Raw genomic sequence first — 22,084 nt, forward strand, 5'->3', positions numbered from 1 at the left:
CACATTGATGAGAAAATTTAACCTGAGTTTTGTATAGCTAACTGTGTTTTGTACTTTCTAGAGCAAAGTCTACACTCTGCTAATTGGGCAACCACTAGGAATCTCTTACTGGACACTAAGATTAATTGTTATACAAGTTAATAAAATTTGTCTCCTAATATTTACCTTTCCACCAAATGTAGTTCTACCTCCTTCTTCCTTCTTTCTTTTGGTCCAGTCTGTTTGTCTGTCCTCCCTCCCTTCCTTCTTTGAGGCAAGGTATTGCTATGTAGCCCTAGCTGGAACTTGTGATTTTCCTGACTCTGCCTGCAAGTGCTGGAATTACAATTTGTGCCTCACATCAAACCTTTTGTTTCCAGAAATGGTCTTACTATGTAGTTCTGGCTGTCCTAGAACTCTTGTAGATCAGGCTTACTTCTACCTCCTGGGTACTGAGATTTGTTTTTGGGATTGGGTTTCAGCCCAGGCTGACCTTGAACTCCTGATCCTCCTGCTTCTACCCGAGTACTGAGATTTCAGATATGGGCTACCATGTCCTGCCTGGCTCTTGGTCTTAAAAATGATTTTTAATATGTGTATGTGTCTTTGTGCATGCCTTTGGAAGTCAGAGGCATTGAACCATCCTGGAGCTAGAGTTGTAGGTGATTGGAAGCTTCCTGATGTGGGTGCTGTGAATCAAACCAAACCAGGATACTCTGTCTGAACAATGAGCACTCTTAACTGACCCATCTTGGGTTTTTTTTTCTTTTGTTTTTTGTTGTTTTGTTTTGTTTCAAGACAGGGTTTCTCTGTGGCTTTGGAGGCTGTCCTGGAACTAACTCTTGTAGAACAGGCTGGTCTCAAACTTACAGAGATCTACCTGCCTCTGCCTCCCGAGTACTGGCATTAAAGGCGTGCACCACCACTGCCCAACACATTTTTTTTAAATTATTACTAAATTTATTTATTCTTTCATTCAGTGTGTGTGTGTGTGTGTGTGTGTGTGTGTGTGTGTGTGTGTGTGTGTGCAGATAGAATGTGTAGATGTTTTTTTCTACCACGTGGCTCTTGGGAATCAAACTCAGAATACCAATTACCCATTAAGCCATCTTGGAAGCTTATGGTTCTTGTTTTTCAATTGTTAGTTAAAAAATATCAGTGATCTAATGAAAATGAAGTTTAATGTGTTGGTTTTGAAAGTATCGAGATTTATTATGTTTTTTTTTCCGTTTGTTTTGTAGCCTAGTACTGGGTACTTTGAGGCTTTTTGTTTCCTCTATCAGAAATATTTGATACTATAGCCTACATCCTCTGCATTGGAAAAAAGTTCCTGCTAAACATTAGGGAAGATTTGTATCCATTCATTTACAACTTCATGTGTGTGCATGTCCATGTGGGCATAAGTAGGTGTGCTGATATATGTGATGGTTGTAAGTACATTTGGAGGCCAGAGGACAGTTTCAGGCACTGTTCCCCTGGAGACTTCATCTTGTTTTTAAGACAGCGTCTCCCATTGGCCTTGAGATTGTGAGTAGGTGAGACCGTGAATGCTGGGTTTATAAGCACAGGCCACCACACCCAACTGTTTTACAGGCTTTTTAATGTGGATTCTGAGGACTGAATTCAAGGCTTCATGCTTGTCTAATATTATGGTTAGTGCTAATTGTCACCTACAACCAATGGGAGACAGACCATGAAGAGCAAAATTTCAACACTACCAATAAATCTCTCCCCAGACAAGGAGACTAGACAAATCCTGGTTTGTTTTAAAGACTTAAGTGAGCCATTCCTTTATAGAAAGTTGGTACCTGTGTACTAAAGGGCTATGATTCATGTAATATCTCATCTGGTTCATGAAAATGTAGTCACAGGGCTGGAGAAGTTGGCAGTTCAGGTCCTGCTAGCACAAGCGGGTAAACAAAATCTTGTAATATAAATTATTGACCTGACTAGCTTATTCTGGACTCCAAATCAGTCCCTTATATGTGGGCTCAATCTTTGAGTTACTGGTTTAGCAAAATCCAACAAAAATGAACTTTTTAGTAATTACAATGCTATCCAAGTGTATATTGTTTTCCTAATTATAAATGATGATGAGTGGTGGTCAATACTTTTATATCAAAAGAAGGAGGAGGGTGGTGGTGAAAAGAAAGCTTGGCAGCTAAGAGTACTGGCTGCTCTTCTAGAGGATCTGGGTTCACTTCTCAGCCACATACATGGCTGCTCACAACCATTTGTAACTCCAGTTTCAAAGGATTTGACATCATCTTCTGGACTCCTTGGACACTATCATCATCTTCTGGACTCCTTGGACACCATATGCATGTTGCCTCTGCTGCCCAAGTGATGGGACTAAAGAAATGGTCCACCACCACCCTGGGGTGGGGGTGGGTTGAGACAGGGTTTCTCTGGTGCGTAGCCCTGGCTGTCCTTGAACTTCCTCTGTAGACCAGGCTGGCCTCTAATTCAGAGATTCTCCCATCTCTCCCTCCAGAGTGTTGGGATTAAAGGCATATAGCACCACCTCTCAGCCAGGTTGTTTCATTTCTAAAAGGAGAGGTTTGTCCTAGAATCATGAATTCCCGATACTGCTTTAAAGCAGTATTTCCAAATAAAAAAGGTTAAAACAATTTAATTCTCTTGTTGGGTTAGAGTGGTTGGTGGGGAGAATGCAGAGAAGGTGCACTTGGTTCCTTCACAGCAACCATGGAGGGAGAGCTTCTGAGAGACTAAGAACACGGTCCAAAAAGCGTCCTGAGAGAACTTCAGTCTCTCTTCAAAACTGTACAAACGAATACATCTGAGGAAGAAGTGGGTCCTAGTGAAGGAAGACATGAATTATCTTCTACCTCTGAAACTTTAAAATGAGAAATCATCAGGAGTAAGTGCCCCAAGAAAAAACCCTGTGGTATAGGCCACTTGGAATTAATTTCTCTTCTTGGCGCTTTACCTGGGGAACTGTAAGTCACTTTTCTGGTTAGAAATTGGGTGAACTGGTGTTGATCTGAAGGTTCCAGCAGGGTGTGGTGAAACTCTGTCATCTAGAGGTGGAAACATAAGCATCAGATGTTCAAAGTCATTTTAAACTACGTTGCAAGGTCTGGGCTGCCTGGCAATTTGTTGTTTACAGTTGAACAGATTCATGTACAAAAGAAGCATAATTACTCTGTCATCAGCCCCAAATAAAACCCAAACAAAAACCATACAGACGCCTCTAATTCCAGCACTGGGGAGGCAGAGGTAGGTGGATTTCTTTGAGTTCCAGGCTAGCCTGCTCTACAGAGTAAGTTCCAGGGAAGTCAGCACTGTTACACAGAGAAACCCTGTCTTAAAAAAGATCAAACCAAACAACCCTCTCAAACCCACCCCCGACTTCTACCTCTTCCCCCTCCACAATCAACAAAACCATTAAGCTTGTAAGAACAAGGAAAAGCTGTCCCTATCCAACAGTTGTTGCTGGGGATGGGAGTGGGATTATGCGACATTTCCACGCAGGAAATGAAATAGAAAACATAAAAGAAGCCAGGCTATAGGGTCCATGAGGGAAGGAACTTGTTGAAGTGTAAGCGCTAGTTTTATTAATGTATTTATTGTGTGGGATTAGGGCCTTTACCACCCACTGAACTACATTCTTAGTCTTAGGAGCACTTAAAAAAAAAAAAAGTCTTCACTTCCTTTCGCTTTTACTTTTCCAGCTTCTAAGAAGCATAGGGACAACTCCCGACATGCATTTCTTTGGGTCTAAAACTTTTCAACATCGCAGTAATGATACTTCCCGAAACATTGAGAGACCGTAAAACTTTGGGCTCGCCGCTTGCCGTTGCGCGCTGATTGGTGCCCAGGTTACCGCCCCCATTCTCTAGCTTCACGTTAGTTTCTACGCATGCGCGTCGTGTGCTACGCCCCCTCCCGGGCCTAGGACGCAGGCGCGCGCACGCTCCCCGGCTGGGGTGGGCGGGGGATGGGGGAGAGCAGGAGGGAGGGGAGGAGGGAAGGTGTCTACTCTGGTGAGTAGACAGCAGTAGGACTCTCCGATCGCCCGGGCCTGGATCCCTGGTGGCGGAAACGCTGCGCTAGCATAGAACCGGCAGAAGGGAGCGGAGCCATTCCGCACAGCCCTCGAGCGGCACAGTCGGGCCGCTGAACCCCCGAGATCCGCAGGGCGCGAAGCCCCGGCCTAGGCCCCGCGGAGATGTCCAGCTGTGGCGCTTGTACCTGCGGCGCTGCGGCCGCCCGGCTGCTCACCACCTCGCTCACCTCCGCGCAGAGAGGTAACGAAGTAGTCCCGCGCCGGAGCCCGCTCTGGGCTCCCTGGAAGTGGACCGGTGGGGATCCCGGGGAGGAGGGCATGAGGATTGCGAGACGCTGCGAGCCTCTGAGAAGTAGCTGGCAGTCTGACTTTGAAGAAAACTCCCGTGTGTTGTCGCCCGCCGGTGCGCTCTCAGGCCTCCGGAGTTTGTGGCTGGAATGGGGTCATCTCGCCTCAACTCTGGGAGAGGGGCCGAGTGCTGTACTCGGTCGTTAAAAAGTGACACGCTCAGCCCTACACGGGCCTGTCACTTTTTGCGGACCTCCGGGTACCCGGTTGTCCGGCTACTTCCCTGGACTCAGGCAGTGCAGCGGCTCGGGTGTCACTGTCATTGTGCGGTCGGCGACACCAGGACATAAACACAGTTCACGGTTTTCCAGATATGTGGAAAACTTCGGGGTCCTAGGAAAGCAGCTGGGGAAATGGGAAATGACCACTGAAATTCTTCAAATACTTAGACATAGCAACAGTCTCTACCGCTTCCCTAGTTTGACAGCCGGGATCTGTCCCCAAGAATGGCTCTTGTTTACTTTGCCTCTCTATTCATGAGGGCCTGTGACAGAATGCATACCTGCCAAGAAATTACGGGAAAGAAACCCGTTTTCCATTTCCTCAAATCTATGCGTATCCTGTTAGACTTTGTGATCTTATAGATGTCTTTTCATAATGACCCTTGGATCAATGAGCAGTTTTCCCAAGTTTTTGGATTAACTATAAAATCATTTCTTACTAAATGTGTAATTGACAGTTTATGATACACATGAAATGGGGTAATGTGGGCAGGATTGTATTAAGTGACACGTAAGTATATGATTTAGTCATGCATTGCCACACCTCAACAAGTAGATGGCCCAGTTACTGAGGCCTAATTTGTAAACACTTGAGGAAAACTTTTTTTTTTGGGGGGGGGGTTGTTTCTAGCCAGGGTTTCTCTGTATTGCTTTGGAGCCTATCCTGGAACTAGCTCTGTAGACCAGGCTGGTCTTGAACTCAGATTCACCTGCCTGTGTCTCCAGAGTTCTGGGATTAAAGGCATGTGCCACCAACACCCAGGTAAAATACTAATTTTAACTCATTTACTTGGTATACATTTGTTGAAGGCTTACGGTATTACTGTTTGATGCTAGGGGCAGCAAATTCTTCATGTTTGAATTTGGTAAAGTAGACAACAGCATCAACAAGGGTAATGTGTTTTGGGAGTTTTAGACAGGAGGAAGTTCTTGTTATACCCCTACTTGGAATGCAGAGGCAGGCAGATCTCTGGAATTCAGTAGACCAGACTGCCCTGGAATTCAGCTCCTAGTTGTGCTTCCAAGCACTAGGATTAAAGGTGTGATACCACTACCGGCTGATATAATGTGGACTATAAAGATAGCTCAGCAAATAAAGGCATTTGTTGTGAGTTCAACCCTGGGACCAACAAGGTGGAAAGAGAACAGTCCTGCAAATGATCATGAGCTTTACACAAAACAATTTTTCCCCCTTTTTTGCTTTTTCGAGAAAGGGTTTCTCTGTTTAACAGTTCTGGCTGTTCTGGAACTCCCTCAGTAGACCTGCTGGCCTCAGACTCAGAGATCTATCTGCCTCTGGACTGCTGGGATTAAAGTAGTGGACCACCACCTACACACTGAAGTGATACCCTTTCCTCGAGGATTAGGTTGGAAGAAGTAAAAAATTAAAGTTAGATGCAATTCTATAATTCTTTCAGCTGGGCATTGGAGGCGCACACCTTTAACCCCAGCACTTGGGAGGCAGAGGCAGGTGGAGCTTTGAGTTTCAGGACAGGTTCCAAAGCAATACAGAGAAACCGTGTCTTGATTTTTTTTTTTAATTGGCATCAAGTACTTCTGAATGCACATTTAAAATGCAAAGTGATTTCATAATGTCAAGCCATTTAAAATTCACATAAACCAGGTGGTGGTGGTGTCCCACACTTTTAATCCCAGCAGGCAGAGGTATAGGCAGGCGAATCTCTGATTTGAGGCTAGCCTGATGAGATTCCAGAGAGTTCCAGGACAGCAAATACTATTTAAAAAAAAAAAAAAAAAAGTGTGAATGAAAAGGTCAAACATGTGGACCACAGTTTTCATGGTTATATAGTGTAGCTATCTTAATTTTTAGTCCTAGTTCCATCTTTTTCTTTCTGGTCGTCAAATTATAATAGATTAAATAGTGCAAAGGTAATAACTGGTGAAACATTTTTATTTTAGCAGCTTTGCTGGGTAGACCAGGCTGCCTTGAACTCATGATTTCTTCATATTGCCCCTGTAGTCAGGCCTTCACAAGCTAGTCTGGCTTTTCAAAACTTATTTTTCTGTAATGAGTGTTGATTCCTTGAGTGTACCTGGCAAGTGCTTTTCTGTTAAATTATATTTTTGGCTTTCAAAGTATTAAAGTATTAAAGATTTCTTTTTCTTGGCTAGCAGAATGGACTTCAAAATCTATCAAATGTTACAGTAATGATGTTATTTTTCCTTACTAAACAGTATTTAGCATTCACAAAACAATAACTAGTGCATACAACAAAAATCTATGCCTAAACTAAAATACAGTAAGCACTTGTTAAATTTCAGATTTTTTTTTTTTTTTTTTTTTGTTTCTTTTTCAATTTGTATTTGAGGTTAGAGGCCAAACTTGTAAGAGAGGATTCAGCTTAATTTTCTACTTCAACTCTGCAATTTCTCTTTATCCTTCCCTGCTAATTAAAATACACTGGATCATTTTGTAAAGTCTTGTAGACTCTTACAGGAAGCTAAGGGTGAGCCAGTATTTGGGAGGTAGAGGGAGGATCTGGGATTCAAGGCCAACCTCAGATTCATAGGGTATTCACACATAGTCTGGGTTACATGAAATTTGACTTCAGAAAACAAAGGTATAGTATGGGCCATAGACTAGAATAGAGTAGAATGGAATAACTGTAAAATGAAATCTTGTACCCCACCCCAAAATTAAGTGTATATGCTAATTATAATGCTTAAAAGCTGAATAAATTGGGGGTGGAAGTATGGCTCCAAAAAGAGCACTGGCTGCTCTTCAGAGAACTGAGTTCAATTCCCAGCACTCACATAGTAGCTCACACCATGTATAACTCAAGTTATAGGGATCCAACACCCTCTCTAGCTTCCTCCAGTGCCAGGCACACATGTGTTGCATAGATTACATGTAGATAAAGTACCCATTTTAAAAAACTGAGTAAAGTATTTTCTTAGTGCTTGTTTTGAGACAAGGTTTTACTATGTAGCTGAGGCTTTCCTGGAACTCACTGTATCTGAGCTGTTGTCAAACTCATGATCCTTCTGCATCAGCTGTGAATCATAGGCATGCAATACCTGGCTCCTCATATTTCCTTTTGTTTTATTTTGTTTTTGCCATAGTGGGAAAATGAACCAAGGACCTTACACATGCTGCTAGGCTCTGCCACCAAGTTATGCTTGGTCCTTTAAAAAAAAAAATTTTTTTTTTTGTTCTTTTTTTTTTAGACAGGGTTTCACCAAAGTTCTCTAGGCTAACCTTGAATTCCCTTTGTAACCCTTGCAGGCCTTGGACTTGCCATTCTCCTTCCTCAGCCCCCAAAGCAGCTGGGACTAAGATCTGTGCCCCTACTCCTAATTCCTATTTCTTTTTTACATTTTTTTTAAAAATTCATGTGCATTGGTGTTTTGCCAGGGGTGTTGGATACCCTGGAACTGGAGTTAGTTGTGAGCTGGCATGTGGGTGCTGGGGGTTGAACCTGGGTCCTCCTGAAGAGCAGTCACTGCTCTTAAGCACTGAGCCATCTCTCTAGCCCTCACCTACTTCTTAATAGGCTTAAAAATGGTTATTCCTATGCTATTATTTTAAAAGACAGCTTTTCTGAAACTCCCAAGGCTTTATCTGTATAACAGATGTTCATAGATGGTTTAACTTTTAACTGACTTTTAGCATTGCTGCCAAACAGTATTGCAAAATGTACAGACATGTTTCCCTGGATTTCAGGGGTTTTTCACCTAAAGTTCACAGGACTTTCAAGGGTCCATAGATAGGAATCTGGTTTTCTAAACCTTATTTCCACTAATTTTTAACTGAAAGATGGCATTTTCTTTCATTGTCAAGGTAGATAACAGATGATAGTTTTAGAATTATCTATGAATTTGTCACCAATCAGAATCATACATTTTCATATTATAATTTGGGCTGGCCTGGACCTAAAAATCTTGCCCTTGTTTTCCCTCAAAGCCACATTTCTTACAGGGCAGTGGTGTGGTGCATGCCACTCAATAGGCAGAGACAGGCAGATCTCTGTGAGTTTAAGGCCAGCCTGGTCTACAGAGTGAGTTACAGGACAGGCTCCAAAGCTACACAGAGAAACACTGTCTCAAAAACCCAAAATAAAACAAAACAACCTCCCCATTTCCTTAAAAAATAATTAAATTTTATGTATTTCTGTGTGTGCTCCTGTGCATATATGTTGTGACACTGTTATGCAGGTCAGAGGACAATTGTGGAATAGTTCTTTCTTTTCACCATATGGGTCCCAAGAATTGAACAGTGTTAGACGTAGTCATTTACCTGCTGAGCCATCTCACTGATCCCTGCTTTAGCCTCTTGAATGTTGTAATAGGCCTGTGCCACCAAGCTTTTATTATCATGATCATTATTATTAATTTATTTTTGGTTTTTTTGAGACAGGGTTTCTCTGTCTTGACTGTCCTGGAACTCTTTGTATACCAGGCTGGCCTTGAATCAAGTGCTGGTATTAAGACATGCACCACTAGAGCCTGCCCTTAATTTTTTTCCTTTTTCTCTTCTTTAGCATAATACAGTGAATTTTCTTTGTTATGTATTTTATAATATGCATTCAAAATCTGAAATTTGTTCAAACATTTCACTAGAGTATGTAGACTTTATGTAGGGGACTCACAAAAAGAGTTGAGCCTCCTGATTAGTTTGCTGTAGTACCTTATATTTTCTGTGGTTTTATAATTGGTGAATGGCTACCTTGTTAAGTACAGTTGTTTTTGAAGTAAAGTCCCAAGACAGTAGCATTGGCAGCATCAGCATATCAACCTGAGACCTTGTTAGAAGGTCATTCTTGGGTCCTGCCTCTAACCTTCTGCAGAACCAGCAAACAGTCCCTTCCCTGCAGTGTGTTTTAACAAACCCACCAGGCAATACTGACACACACTTTAGTTTGAGAACCACCTCTTTCATAGCTTGGCATCTTGTTTATGGTCATAGATTACAGCATGTTAAAACCACCATAGTATCATACTAAAAGTTTCAGTAAAGAAATCCTTAACTTCAGGAGTTTAAATGACACATAAACTATTTTTTAATGCTGGTGTTTTCAGAGATGACTGGGTGGTTGCATTGGTGTTTGTGTTTGGAAGCACTGTATACTTAGACATGCAAATCCATGGTCACAAGAAAAAAATTTAAAGAGTGAGTTCAAAATTTTACAAAGAATAAAGTAAGAAAAATTGTTTTCTTAAATTTAACTGTTAATCTCTCCACTACCACTTTTATTGTTACTTGGTACCTCCTAACAACACTTTGGTAAACTGCTAGAAAGCCACCGTAGTTAGTGATTACCTGCAATGTGTTTGTTTATGCAAGGTTCTTAGTAGACCTACAGTACTGTAATGGAATAGGATTTTCTTTACCAAAGGCATTCAACTCTCTGATCTCAGTTTGTTCCCTGAAATCCAGGAAAAGACAGGAGAACTAGCTGCAAAGTTGCCCTCAGACCTCCACACTTGTGGCTTATGCCACATATGCACCTCATATATAGATACACAGTAATAATAAATTAAGAAAAAGGAAAAAAAAGTTAGGCATGGTGGTATACACCTTTTTCCCCAATAATCAGAAGGCAAAGGCAGGGGGAAATCTCCACCAGTCAAGTCAAGGTCAGCCTGGTTTACCTATTGAGTTCTAATTCAGTTAGGGCTACATGTGGAGACCTTATCTGATGGGAGATGCCATTATGTATATATGTTTCTCATACTGGTTAATAATAAAGCACTGTTGGCCAATAGGAAAGGAAGATAGGATCTTTAAAAAAAAACCAAAACAAAAACAAAAACAAAACAAAAAAAGTGGTAAAAGACAACTCAAGAGCAATATAATATCTACAATAATACTTTATTATATAATAATATATAATACTTTATTATTATAATACAAATAATACTTTAATCCCAGTACTCAGGAGGTAAGACAGGCAGATCTCTGAGTTTGAGGCCAGCCTGGTCTACAGTGTGAATTCTAGTTCAGTTAGGGCTACCCAGAGAGAAAAAAAAAGAAATAGGAATTTAGAATCTTTAGTCCATATTGGCTTCTAGTTCAGTTAGGGCTACCCAGAGAGAAAAAAAGAAATAGGAATTTAGACTTTTTAGTCCATATTGGCTTAAAACTCAATACAGAGCTGAGAATGACCTTGAACTAATCTTCTTGCACTATTAGGATTACTTGCACTATTAGTATTAGGATTACAAACCTGCACTACCATTCTAGCCTTGTTTTTTATTTTTATTTATTTATTTATTTATTATTATTATTTTTATTTTTCCCAAAACAGGGTTTCTCTGTATTGCTTTGGAGCCTGTCTTGGAACTAGCTCTGTACACCAGGCTGGCCTCGAACTCAAAGAGATTCACCTGCCTCTGCCTCCCAAGTGCTGGGACTAAAGGCGTGTGCCACCAACTCCCGGCTATATTAAATGTTTTAAAATTATTGTTATTTATGTGTATCTGTGATGTGTGATCTGTGGAGGCCAAAGGACATCTTTGTCCTCTTTCCTCTTTATGGGCATTCCAGGAATCAAACTTCATTCTTCAAGCTTGCACATCAAGTACCAATACTTGCTGAGCCATCTTGCTAGCTGTACATTTACAGTGTTCAGCCATTACCACCATTCATGCTGATAACTCATTTTGTAAAACTGAAACTCCGTCCAACCAAAATTATCCATTCCTTGAACCCTAATACCCACCATTCTGATCATTGTCTCAGATTTTTCTACTGAGAACCTCATGGAAGTGGAAAAGAATGTAACTTTTGAAAGAAGTTGTAGTGCCTGTGCTACGATCTGTTCCACAAATTGAGCGAAGGCCTAGAGATTGAAATAAAGAGATAAGACAGCGGGTCATTCGTTCAGTCGCAATGTTGGAAGGCCGAATGCCGTTTATTAAGGGGCTGGAATGGGCTTAAATACTGACTTACAGCACAGTGGAAATTTACAGGAATTTAGACTTAGCTCCTATGAGGTGTGTGTTGTCATGAGGTGTGTGTTATCAAAACTGGAAGAGTACCAACAGCCTTGGGGCAAGGAGTTCCACCTAACAGCTTCAGGCTTGCTCAAGGTGCCTCGAGGGTCCATGCAGGGCCCTACAAGTGATACTTGATACTGGCCCTTGGTATCTAAAGAGGCAAGAGTTGCTATGATATGCTTATTCTCAAGGGTAGAAGTTGTACACAGAAAACTCATGTAAAACCCCTTTCTAAACACCTACAGGTAAAGCAAGTATCAAATGCCTGTCATTTTAAAAAGCCATGGGTTATTATGATCTACATAATAGTTGCTCACTTTTTGTTTTTGGAGACCTGGTTTCTCTGTGTAACAGTCCTGCCGGTCTTGGAACTAACTCTGTAGACCTGGAACTCACAGATCTGCCTATGTCTGTTTACCGAGTGCTGGGGGTAAAAAGCGTGCACTAACACAACCTGTCTGATCTTACCTACTTTTAAAGGATTGATCTGAAAACATTGAATTTTGCTGGAATCATTCAGAGGCATGGCTTGCTTCTGAAAGGCCTTTGCCTCTGATAGGGTTATTTTCTCCCTTCATATGTAGCTTTGCTGTGGCAGCTAGCATTTTTCAACCCTGTTTTGTTCAGCTTTTATTTACCAGAACTTTGTTTAACATTTATTTTTATTTGTGTGTGTTTTGCTTGCATTTATGTGTGCTATGTTTGTGCCTGTTGTCAACAGAAGCCAGAGGTCATTGGATCTCCTTGAACTGTAGTTACAGGTGGTTGTAAGCCTCCCTGTGGGTGCTAGGATTCAAACCCAGGTCCTCTGGAAAAGAAGCCAGCATTCTGTATTGCCTTGGAGCCTTTGCTGAAACTAGTTCTGTAGACCAGGATGGCCTTGAACTCACAGAGCTTCTGCCTGCCTCAGCCTCCCAAGTGCTGGGACTAATGGTGTGAGCCACCAATGCCAGGCTAGAAGCCAGCACTCTTCTCTCCAGTCTCTACTGGATATTTATTAAGACATACTAGTATTTGGTATGAAAACTAATAGATTTCTTTCTTCCTCCAGGTATTTCTTGTGGACGCATTCATGTGCCAATTTTAAGAAGACTGGGGACCTTGGACACTCAGATTTTGTGCAGAACTCCTCTTAGAAACTTTTCCGAAACACCAGCATACTTTGCTTCAAAAGATGGGGCAAACAAAGATGGCTCTGGCGATGGAACTAAGGTTATTTTTGTCTTTATTGGCATCTATACAGTTCCCACCTTCAAAGAGCTAAATATAATAATAGTGTTACATGTTAGCTTAAATGTGTTCTGTAAGCCGAGCGTTGGTGGCCCATGCCTTTAGTCCTAGCACTTAAGAGGCAGAGGTAGTTGGATTTCTGTGAGTTCGAGGCCATCCTGGTCTACAGTGTCAGGATAGGATCCAAAGCAATACAGAGAAGAAAAGAAAAAAAAAGTGTTCTGTAGGAAACATGAATTACATAAAAAGATCTGAAATATAATTCCACAAATTTTGATTTAATATTATTTTGTATATTATTTGTTGTGGTTTTTTAAGCCAGTGTCTGTGTGACTTAGGCTGTCCTGCAACTTGCTGTGTAACCCAGGCAAGCCTTGATCCCACTTAAGTTTCCTGGATGCCCACCCATGTTCAGCTTATTCAGTGCTTAATTTATACTATACAATAAATACTTGCATAATCATTGTACTTAATAAGCATTTAACATCCGAAAATAAGTTTTAACATCCGAAAGCAGTAAAGTGTCATTAAATTACCATAGTAAGATTGAGTGAGGACTAGTCATTTTCTGCTTTCATACACAACTCAACTTATGCTGGTATAAACCTCACTTGATGGGGCTGGAGAGATGGCTCAGTAGTTAAGAGCTCTGGCTGCTTTTCCAGAGGACCTGGATTCAGTTCCCAGCACCTCCATAGCAGCTCACAACTGTCTGTGACCCCAGTCCTAGTCCTGGGTGTTCTAATGGTTACAGACATACATGTAGTCAGAACATCCATTTACATAAAATAAAAATAAAGGTTAAAAAAAACCATTTAAAACTTCACTTTATGGATAGATGGCTCAGTGGTGGATAAGTGGTTAAGGGGTGGCTGCTTTCCCAGAGGGTTGAGCTTCCTACATGGCAGCTCACAACCTTCTAACCCAGGGGATCTGATGTCCTCTTCTGGCCTCCACAGGCACTGCACACATGTTGTGTAGACATATGCAGGCAAAACGCCCTACATATAAAAATTTAAAATAAAGATTAAAAAAATAGTCCTCAGTTTGTCCTCTATCTAAAAATCTTCAGTATTTGCTGTTCAGTTGTAATGTAACTAGCAAGTAGATGATTTACTGAGCTCATGTTACTATTGTTCAGTGTGTGAATTTAACTATACCTGATTTCATATATATATACACACACACACACACACACACACACACAGCCCTAGGCATTTTTCATTTCCATACATAATCCTGGCAATAACTCTGTAGTAGGTAAAATTTTCCCATTTTAAATGAGATTTTCAAAAGTTGTAATAGTTAAGGTTTAATCTTAGTGTTGACTTGGGAGTAGGGAAAATGATGACTATTTTAAATGAGATGGAATAGAATTTATCAGGGTAGGCCAGGCTGGTGGTTGATTCTTATAATTTCAGTGCTCAGAAGGTTAAGGCAAGGAATTGTCATTATATTTGAGGCCAACCCTGGCTACAGAGCCAAAAAAAGAATGTAAAAAGTTTCTTCCTGTAATAATAATTCTTGATTAATTTCATCCAAGAGAATTACTTTATATAGAGTGACATTTCTTTCCATGTAATTTCAGCTATTTAATATTGATGCTAATATAGATTATATTTTTTAAAAATGATTTTCAGGTAACTACATGTGCTTAACTAGAACTGATTTGATTTTTATATGGTAGATCTTTGGACACTAGGGGCAGTAGATACAAAACTACTAATTTCAGCCTGGAAACTATGAGATTAATACAAATTAATGAAAGTGGCATCTGAAAGCAATGATTGACTATCTCTTTTGTGAACATTAGAAATCAGTGAATGAAGGAAGCAGTAAGAAATCAGGCTCTGGGAATTCTGGGAAAGGAGGAAACCAACTTCGCTGTCCTAAATGTGGCGACTTGTGTACACATGTAGAGACTTTTGTGTGTAAGTATTTGAGTTTTCTTTCCCCATCCTTTTTATGTAATTGGTTGAATGTATAGAAATTAGAAACCAACCAGAATTATTTTTGCATTGAACTTTAGTGATTCTCTGAATGTTCTAAAACATTAAAAATACCTAGAATAGGTAGGACTTTAAACTGTAGGAGATAAAATATTTGCTTGTTTAATTTGCTTCAAAATGTTCATTTTAAATTTTGATTTTGCCAGTTTTCATGTGTGTATTTGTTTGGTTTTAGGAAAACCAAAACTTTATACTATATTTATACTAATTCTCTGGGGACTGATGTACCAGAAGAGATAATCCCTCAATATTAGGAAAGCTTGCTCATCAGTGGTCCTACTTCTGATAGTGCCCTGAACTATAAGAGCAGAGGGCATTATATCAAATGACTCATTGCCTAAATGCTGTAGGGGAAATTACCCTGCATCACTTTAGGCTTCCTATGCATCATTGTCAGAGGCTTCTTTCCTTTATTCTTCTCCCCTCTTCCTTCCCCTTCTTTCATTTTTCTTTCCCTGTCTCTTCCCTTCTTAACCCATGTTTTGAGACCATTTTGCTTCGTAGCCTCTTGAACTCTATGATCTCATCTTCCCAAGTATAGGATTACAGTCATGCCTTACTGTACATTTTAACTCTAATATCAATACTTTAGTTGCATTTTCATATTTATCATAGTATAAATTCAGTACCATATGGAAGAGTACTATACCTGGCATATTTTTATAGATTTGGGAAGACTTTTTTTTTTAAAAAAGATAGTCTCTACATAGCTCTGATTGTCCTGGAACTAATTCACTCTGTTTGAGGCTGGCCGTAAACTCAGAGATCCACCTGACTCTGCCTCCTGAATGTTGGGATTAAAGGTGTGGGCCACCATACCTTGCTGCTAGTATAATAATTTTAGAGTAGTTCTTATTGCACAGTTTGAATATAAAAAGATTCTTAATAGGTTTAATTAGTAAATAATCTGAATAAAATTTAATTTGGCTCACAATATAAAGTGAAAGTGGTGGAACTGAATGATATTTTCTAGACAAATTTGACATAATACAATAAAATTCTAGAGTCTGGGAATTGCTGTCCCCAGCTTTGTAAGAATACTACCATTATGATTCATTGTGTGGCTTTAATTTAAATTTTGCCAATAACTTATAATGTCTATATTTTCCGATGTGTTTGGCAGTTTGTGGGTGTTCTTTGGCTAGATGAATATTTGAAGACTTTATTTTTATATGACGTTGTCTCTATTGTTGAAAAGCACTATATTCTAGGTAATGGATCTCTGTCCAGATGCTTGCTTCACCGTTTGTTTCTTTTCAGCATAGTATAGCACCAGTCTGCAAGCATATACAGGAAAAGGTCAGACAGTAAATATTTTAGGGTTTGTGGACCATGTAGCCTCTGTTCAGCTACTATATGTGCTCAGCATCTATCTTGGCTTCTTTTCTTGTTTCTCTAACAGAACAACTTGAAAAGAGGAAGGGTTTTTTTGGCTCATGGTTTCAGAACATCCAGCCCATGTTACTTAGCTCAAGATCATTGTACTTGGACAAGATCCTTGTGGCAGTGGGAATTTGTGATGAAAAAGAACCATTCATTTTATGGCCCACCAGAAACAGAAAAAGGGAATACCAGCAGTCTACTGACTTTCTCTCCCCACTCCCCTTAAAATTTATTGCATTTATTTAGTGTGTGTGTGTGTGTGTGTGTGGTGTCACACACATGGAAATAAAGTGTGGAGGTAGTTCTGTCCTTCTACCTTTATGTGCTTCTCAGGGACCAAACACAAGTTATCAATCTTGGCACTTTTTTTTTTTACCCTCTGGGTCATCTACTGACCCGTTTTTCCCCTGTTGCTCTGCCTAGGCCTTTAGCCTATAGGAATGTTATGGCTCCCTTTAAGGGTATTTCTAAGAGATAAAAAATTATACCTTATAATTAATGTCACTGCCTAGTATTTTAATGAGTAAAATTGAGTCACTGAACTTGAATACTGGATACTGAACAGAGTCGTTGAACTTGGACACTGAGCGTGCTTCACTGAAAACTTGTATTGAAAATCCAGTATTCAAGTTAAATTTTTGTTTTGCTTTGTTGAGTCAGGGTTTCTGTGTGGCCCTGACTGTCCTGTAGACCGCCTTCCTCTGCCTCCCAAGTGCTGAGATTAAAGCCATGAGCTACCACTGCCTGGCCTTCAAGTTAAATTTAAGCAGCCTTTCAATATCAAGCACAGACAAGATGTTTAATCTCTTTCCCTTTGACCTAATTTCCATAGAGAAATATTTTGGTCTTCTGTTTTTGAGCCAGAGTTTCCTGTCACATAGCCTGAACTGGATGAGACACTTCTGCCCTTTAATCCTTGCCCTGTTTACCATCAGGAACAGCTGTGAACTTGCACTCACTGTTTTCTCTTTAATGGGGAATGGCGATTCTGTATTTGAATTTGTGTTAATTTGTGGATTTGATGGCTTAATATTTCTTTAAACATTTACAGGTGATCATTAAATACAAAGTATATATGAGTCGCCCTTTAAAAAAAAAAAATAGTGTTCTGCCTGCATGTATCCCTGAAGGCCAGAAGAGGATGCCAGATCTCATTACAGATAGTATGAGCCACATTGTGGTTGCTGAGTATTGAACTCAGGTCCTCTGGAAGAGCTCAGTGCTCTTAATCTACTGAGCCATCTTTCCGGCCCAAGACAAAAATTTTGTATGTGTATATGTGTCTGCATGTGCTTATATGTTAACACCTGTGTGCAGGAGACCAGGAAACCTGAAGAGATTGTTAGATCCCCTGGAAATGGGTGTATAGACTGCTGTGAACTGCCATTTAGGTGCTGGGGCTGGATTCAGGTCATGTGTAACAGCAGTAAGCATTCTTAACCACCTGTCTGAGCCCCAAAATTACATTTTAAAACTAAGCTTACAAAGTAGTGGGTTTCTGTAAGAGTTTTCTATACATCTTTAGTTTGGGATAACCTACCTCTTCTCTTTTACCCCAGCATGAATTATTTCTTTTTTTCTTTTTGGGAGACAGGGTTTCTCTGTATTGTTTTGGCACAGTCCTGGCACTCCCTCTGTAGACCAGGCTGGCCTGGAACTCACAGAGGTCTGCCTGCCTCTGCCTCCCGAGTGCTGGGACTAAAGGTGTGTGGCACCAATGCCCGGCCTCAGCATGTATTCTTAATTGGCTTTGTGTTTTCAAAACATAGGACTGGAGAGACAACTCATAGGTTTAGAAAGCTTGCTACTCTTTCCAGGGGATCCAAATTTAGGTCTAGCATCCGCTTCAGAGGACACCCTCTTCTGCCTGCACCTCCACCCCAAATCTCTCTGCATGGCCTGTGTATGCACATGTGTGCTCAAGCATGAAGGTGCATATACACATGTGCCCAGATGCAGACACACACCACCAAAAAAACAAACCAAACCAAACCAAAACAAAAAACCTGAATACTAGGACTTATTTTTTGAGGTTTTTTTTTTTTTTTTTTCTTTTTTTAAGACAGGGGTTCTCTGTATATCCCTGCTTACTCTGTAGACCAGGTTGACGTCAAACTCAGAGATCTACTTGCATCTGTAGGCCAGCCTGGTCTGCAGAGCAAGTGCCAGGACAGGCTCCAAAGCTACACAGAGAAACCCTGTCTTGAAAAACAAACAAACAAACAACAAAACAAAACTTCACCTTAAATATTGAAAACTTTTATGAGAAATATAGGAAACCTTACACTCTTGTAACAGTTTATTCAAGTATTTCAGCAAATAGTCTATTCTCAAACTAATTTTAAAAATTATCTTTAGGTAATGGACAGCTGAATAGCAACCAACTCTCTTAATATTAGATCAGGAAAAGAAACTAGTGGAAATGAATAAAATAATTAAGTTGTTTTTGATACTTTTTTGTTTGTTTTTTATGTGTTCATATGCAGAGATCAGAGCACATCTTTTGGCAGTTGTTTCTCTCCTACCATGTAGGTTCCAGTGGTTGGATTCAGGCTTAGAAGCACATACCTGAGCCTGTTAGTTATTTTGCTTACCCAGTTTTGTTGATTTTTTTTTGTTTTTGTTTTTTGTTTTTGGGTATAGGGTCTTACTTTCCTGAACTTTTTTGGTCCTTCTCAACCTCCATGCTGAGATTACAACCACATGCTGCCACAAAGCAGTCACAAAGCAGCCAATAGACAAAAAGTCACCTAGCTGAGGCACTGTTTCACCAAGCCACATCCACAGCCCTACAGCAAGTTTTTAAGGTGAACTCTATTGAAATTATTCCTAAAGTTTTTTTCTCTTGACCTCTTTCAGCTTCCACCCGTTTTGTCAAGTGCGAAAAATGTCATCACTTTTTCGTTGTGCTGTCAGAAGCGGACTCAAAGAAAAGCATAATTAAAGAACCAGAGTCAGCAGCAGAGGCTGTTAAATTGGCATTCCAGCAGAAGCCACCTCCACCCCCCAAAAAGGTAGATGCCTGTTCTCCCACTTAGAGGCATTTTATCCTGAAGACATTCCATTGCTTTGTTCGTTCTGTTTATTTCTCTGTGGCTTTGTAGTCTGTCCTGGAACTAGTTCTGTAGACCAGGCTGGCCTCAAACTCACAGAGATTCACCTGCCTCTGCCTCCCGAGTGCTGGGATTTAAGGCATATGCCACCAATGCCCTACTAAGTTTTTACTTTTTGTTTGTTTTTGCTTTGTTTTGAGACCCATATCCCATGTATCCCAGGTTAACCTTGAACTCCCTGTGTCATTGAAGATGAGCTCTTTCTGATCCTATAGCCTTCACCTTAAAGTGCTTGTATTACATGTATATGCTGCTGTGCTTAGCTCTATGAGTTTCTTAATTTAATGTGTGTGTGTAAATGTAAGTGCACATACATATTCTCGTGTGTGTGTGTGTGTGTGTGTGTGTGTGTGTGTGTGTGTGTGTGTGTGTGATGATAACTTCAGGGGCTGCCCTGTGTGTGTCTCCATGCTTTTGATGGTATGAACACCAGTGTCATTTGGTCCTGTGAAATATGACAGATTATACACTAGTTTTTTGAATGTATGGTGTGTACTTTGTGAGAACTCAGAAGCTTATTGGCTCTGTGTTCTCTGTTCTGGTCTGCATAATTAACACTACTTCTCACGCTCTGCCTGATTGTGTTCTGCTGTGTTGTCTCCATGTGTATTGTGACAAATTAATAATTCAGAGATGTAATTTGTTAGGAATGAGTGAGATTTGAAAAAACTTTAAATTACAGTTAAAGTAATGGTCACACAAAAATAATGAAAGTTTTATGTACTTGAGAATTTGTAGATTTTGTGCATCTGAGCCAAAGTTCTAGAAAATACATGATAGAGACAAGGTATTACTATGTCACTCAGTCTGGCCTTGAATTTGAGATCCTGCTGCTGCCACCTACCACACAATAGGATTACAGACATGTAGTACCAGGTGCCTTCTTCACTAAAAACTCAAGAAATTGATGTCTGGTTCCAAACAGTTGGTTAGAGGAGTGTGAACCAGAACTTTAATTTTTATTTAGCAAAACTAAGTTGTGTGGCTCAGTGGTAGACCATACAAGGCCACATCCAAGTCCCTGGGGTTGAGTCCCAGCACTGCCCTTCCCTATAAAAAGGAAACAAGAAAAGTTTTAAGTTGCTATCCAGGTAAATGAAAATTACTTTAAAAAATGTATGTGTAGGTGCGTGTGCATGTGTATGCATGTGTTCAGATGCTTGTCTGTGCTCATGAGTGCACCTGCTGAGGAGGTGGGGGGCAGTCAGATTCCCTGGAGGAGGTTGCAGGCAGTGCTGAGGTGTGGGAACTGAAACTAAACCCAATCTTCTGCAATGGCAGCAGACACTCTTTTCTTTTATATATAATTTAATATCATTATTGGACCTTACATATTTCCCTTTTTTCTTTCTATGTTTTCTTAATTTAAGTGAGTGACAATCTTATTTTGCATGTCAATCCCAGTTCCCTCTTCCCTCCTTCCCCACTCCACCATCTGGGCCCTCTATCCCATCCCCTTTGCTGAAGCAAGCAAGCCCTCTTAACCACTGAGCCATCTCATCAGCTCCTGACACTTCATTTTTAATGGGACTCTTTTTTCAAATTTGAGGCTCTAAGCAAATTTATTTAGTGTGTACTTTTGTAAATGTGTTGTTTTTATGATGGCTCATAGTGAACTGTTCATACCTAATCGTTTTTCAGATTTATAACTACCTCGACAAGTATGTTGTTGGCCAGTCGTTTGCTAAGAAAGTACTTTCAGTTGCCGTGTATAATCATTATAAGAGAATATATAATAATATTCCAGCTAATCTGAGACAGCAAGCAGAGGTTGAGAAGCAGACATCATTAACTCCTAGAGGTCAGTGTTCTTGGTAATTGACCAAAATATAGGTTACCATGTTTAATCTTTATTTGTAACTCTTTTATCTGAAAGTCATTTTACTGTAGGGCAATATATTAAATTATCCCTTAGTAGATGATGAAATCATTTTGGTGGGTTACCAGTACCATAAATTTTTTTTTAAGTAGATAAGAATAAGAAATGCCAGAGTACATTAACTTTTAGTTAAGGTAAGTAAGTATTGTTTCTTAAAACTTGGGAGTGCAAAGTGAAATGTGTTTCTGGAGGACTCTTTAGGAAATTTGTGAGAAGGTCAGCTGTGGAACTCCTCTGTCTGGCACCCACAGGCTCCTGCCATGATCACTATAGCACCACTAAAAACAAACAAACAAACCACAAACAAACAAACAAAACTGGAAGGCTGCTGGAGTAGAGTCGAGTGTTGAATTATTGAGATTTCCTTGGACAGATCACTGCAGTGCTCTGGACAACTCTAGTTTTTCTCTCTTGGGTAAAGGAATTTCATTGCCTAAGACAGAGATTAACAGAGTTAACACAGCATCAGCAATAGAATGTGAGGTGAAGTGCAAATTTATAAATTATTCTCAGTGTAATTCCTATTTAGGACCTGAGATTCTAACATCATTGTACTATGTGATCTCAGTTTACTGTGAAAAGAGAGTAGTACTACATTTTTTATATAAATTTAAGTTAAATTAAAATTAAGTATTTAGATTTTTTTTTTATTTTGTTGTCTGTGGAGCCGTGATTTCTGATATGTGTCTATATCCAGCATTTTAGGTTCCTTTAGTCATCAATTTGAGAAATTTCTGCTAAATGCTTTTAGATATATAATATCTGGTTTAATGAAGACCCTGTTGAACTTATTGCAAAGTAGTTATGTGATAACATGAGTTGACCTTATTTTTAGAAAGCAGAAGTCATATTTACAGTGGGCTTAGGACCTACTTTTTCCTTATTTTTCTTTTTTCTTTTTTTTTGGGGGGGGGGTGGTTTTTTAAGACAGG

At 40.0% G+C, this 22,084-nt stretch overlaps 1 protein-coding gene across 2 annotated transcripts in view; it reads left to right on the forward strand.

Moving 5' to 3' along the window:
• Nucleotides 1-3,948: 3,948 nt before the first annotated feature.
• The window catches only part of Clpx (caseinolytic mitochondrial matrix peptidase chaperone subunit X), a 33,945-nt gene continuing 15,809 nt past the window's right edge, over nucleotides 3,949-22,084 (forward strand). The window contains exons 1-5 of one of the 2 annotated variants that reach the window (XM_051197778.1): nucleotides 3,949-4,250; nucleotides 12,590-12,750; nucleotides 14,582-14,699; nucleotides 19,020-19,174; nucleotides 20,915-21,074. In XM_051197778.1, coding sequence (XP_051053735.1) covers nucleotides 4,172-4,250; nucleotides 12,590-12,750; nucleotides 14,582-14,699; nucleotides 19,020-19,174; nucleotides 20,915-21,074 — 673 coding nt within the window. In that variant the 5' untranslated portion in view covers nucleotides 3,949-4,171. The remainder of the gene's footprint in view (nucleotides 4,251-12,589; nucleotides 12,751-14,581; nucleotides 14,700-19,019; nucleotides 19,175-20,914; nucleotides 21,075-22,084) is intronic. The other variant, XM_051197777.1, reaches the window with a different exon arrangement.

This window comes from Phodopus roborovskii, unplaced genomic scaffold (genome assembly GCF_943737965.1).
Source record: "Phodopus roborovskii unplaced genomic scaffold, PHOROB, whole genome shotgun sequence".
In the NCBI taxonomy this organism is placed as follows: domain Eukaryota; kingdom Metazoa; phylum Chordata; class Mammalia; order Rodentia; family Cricetidae; genus Phodopus; species Phodopus roborovskii.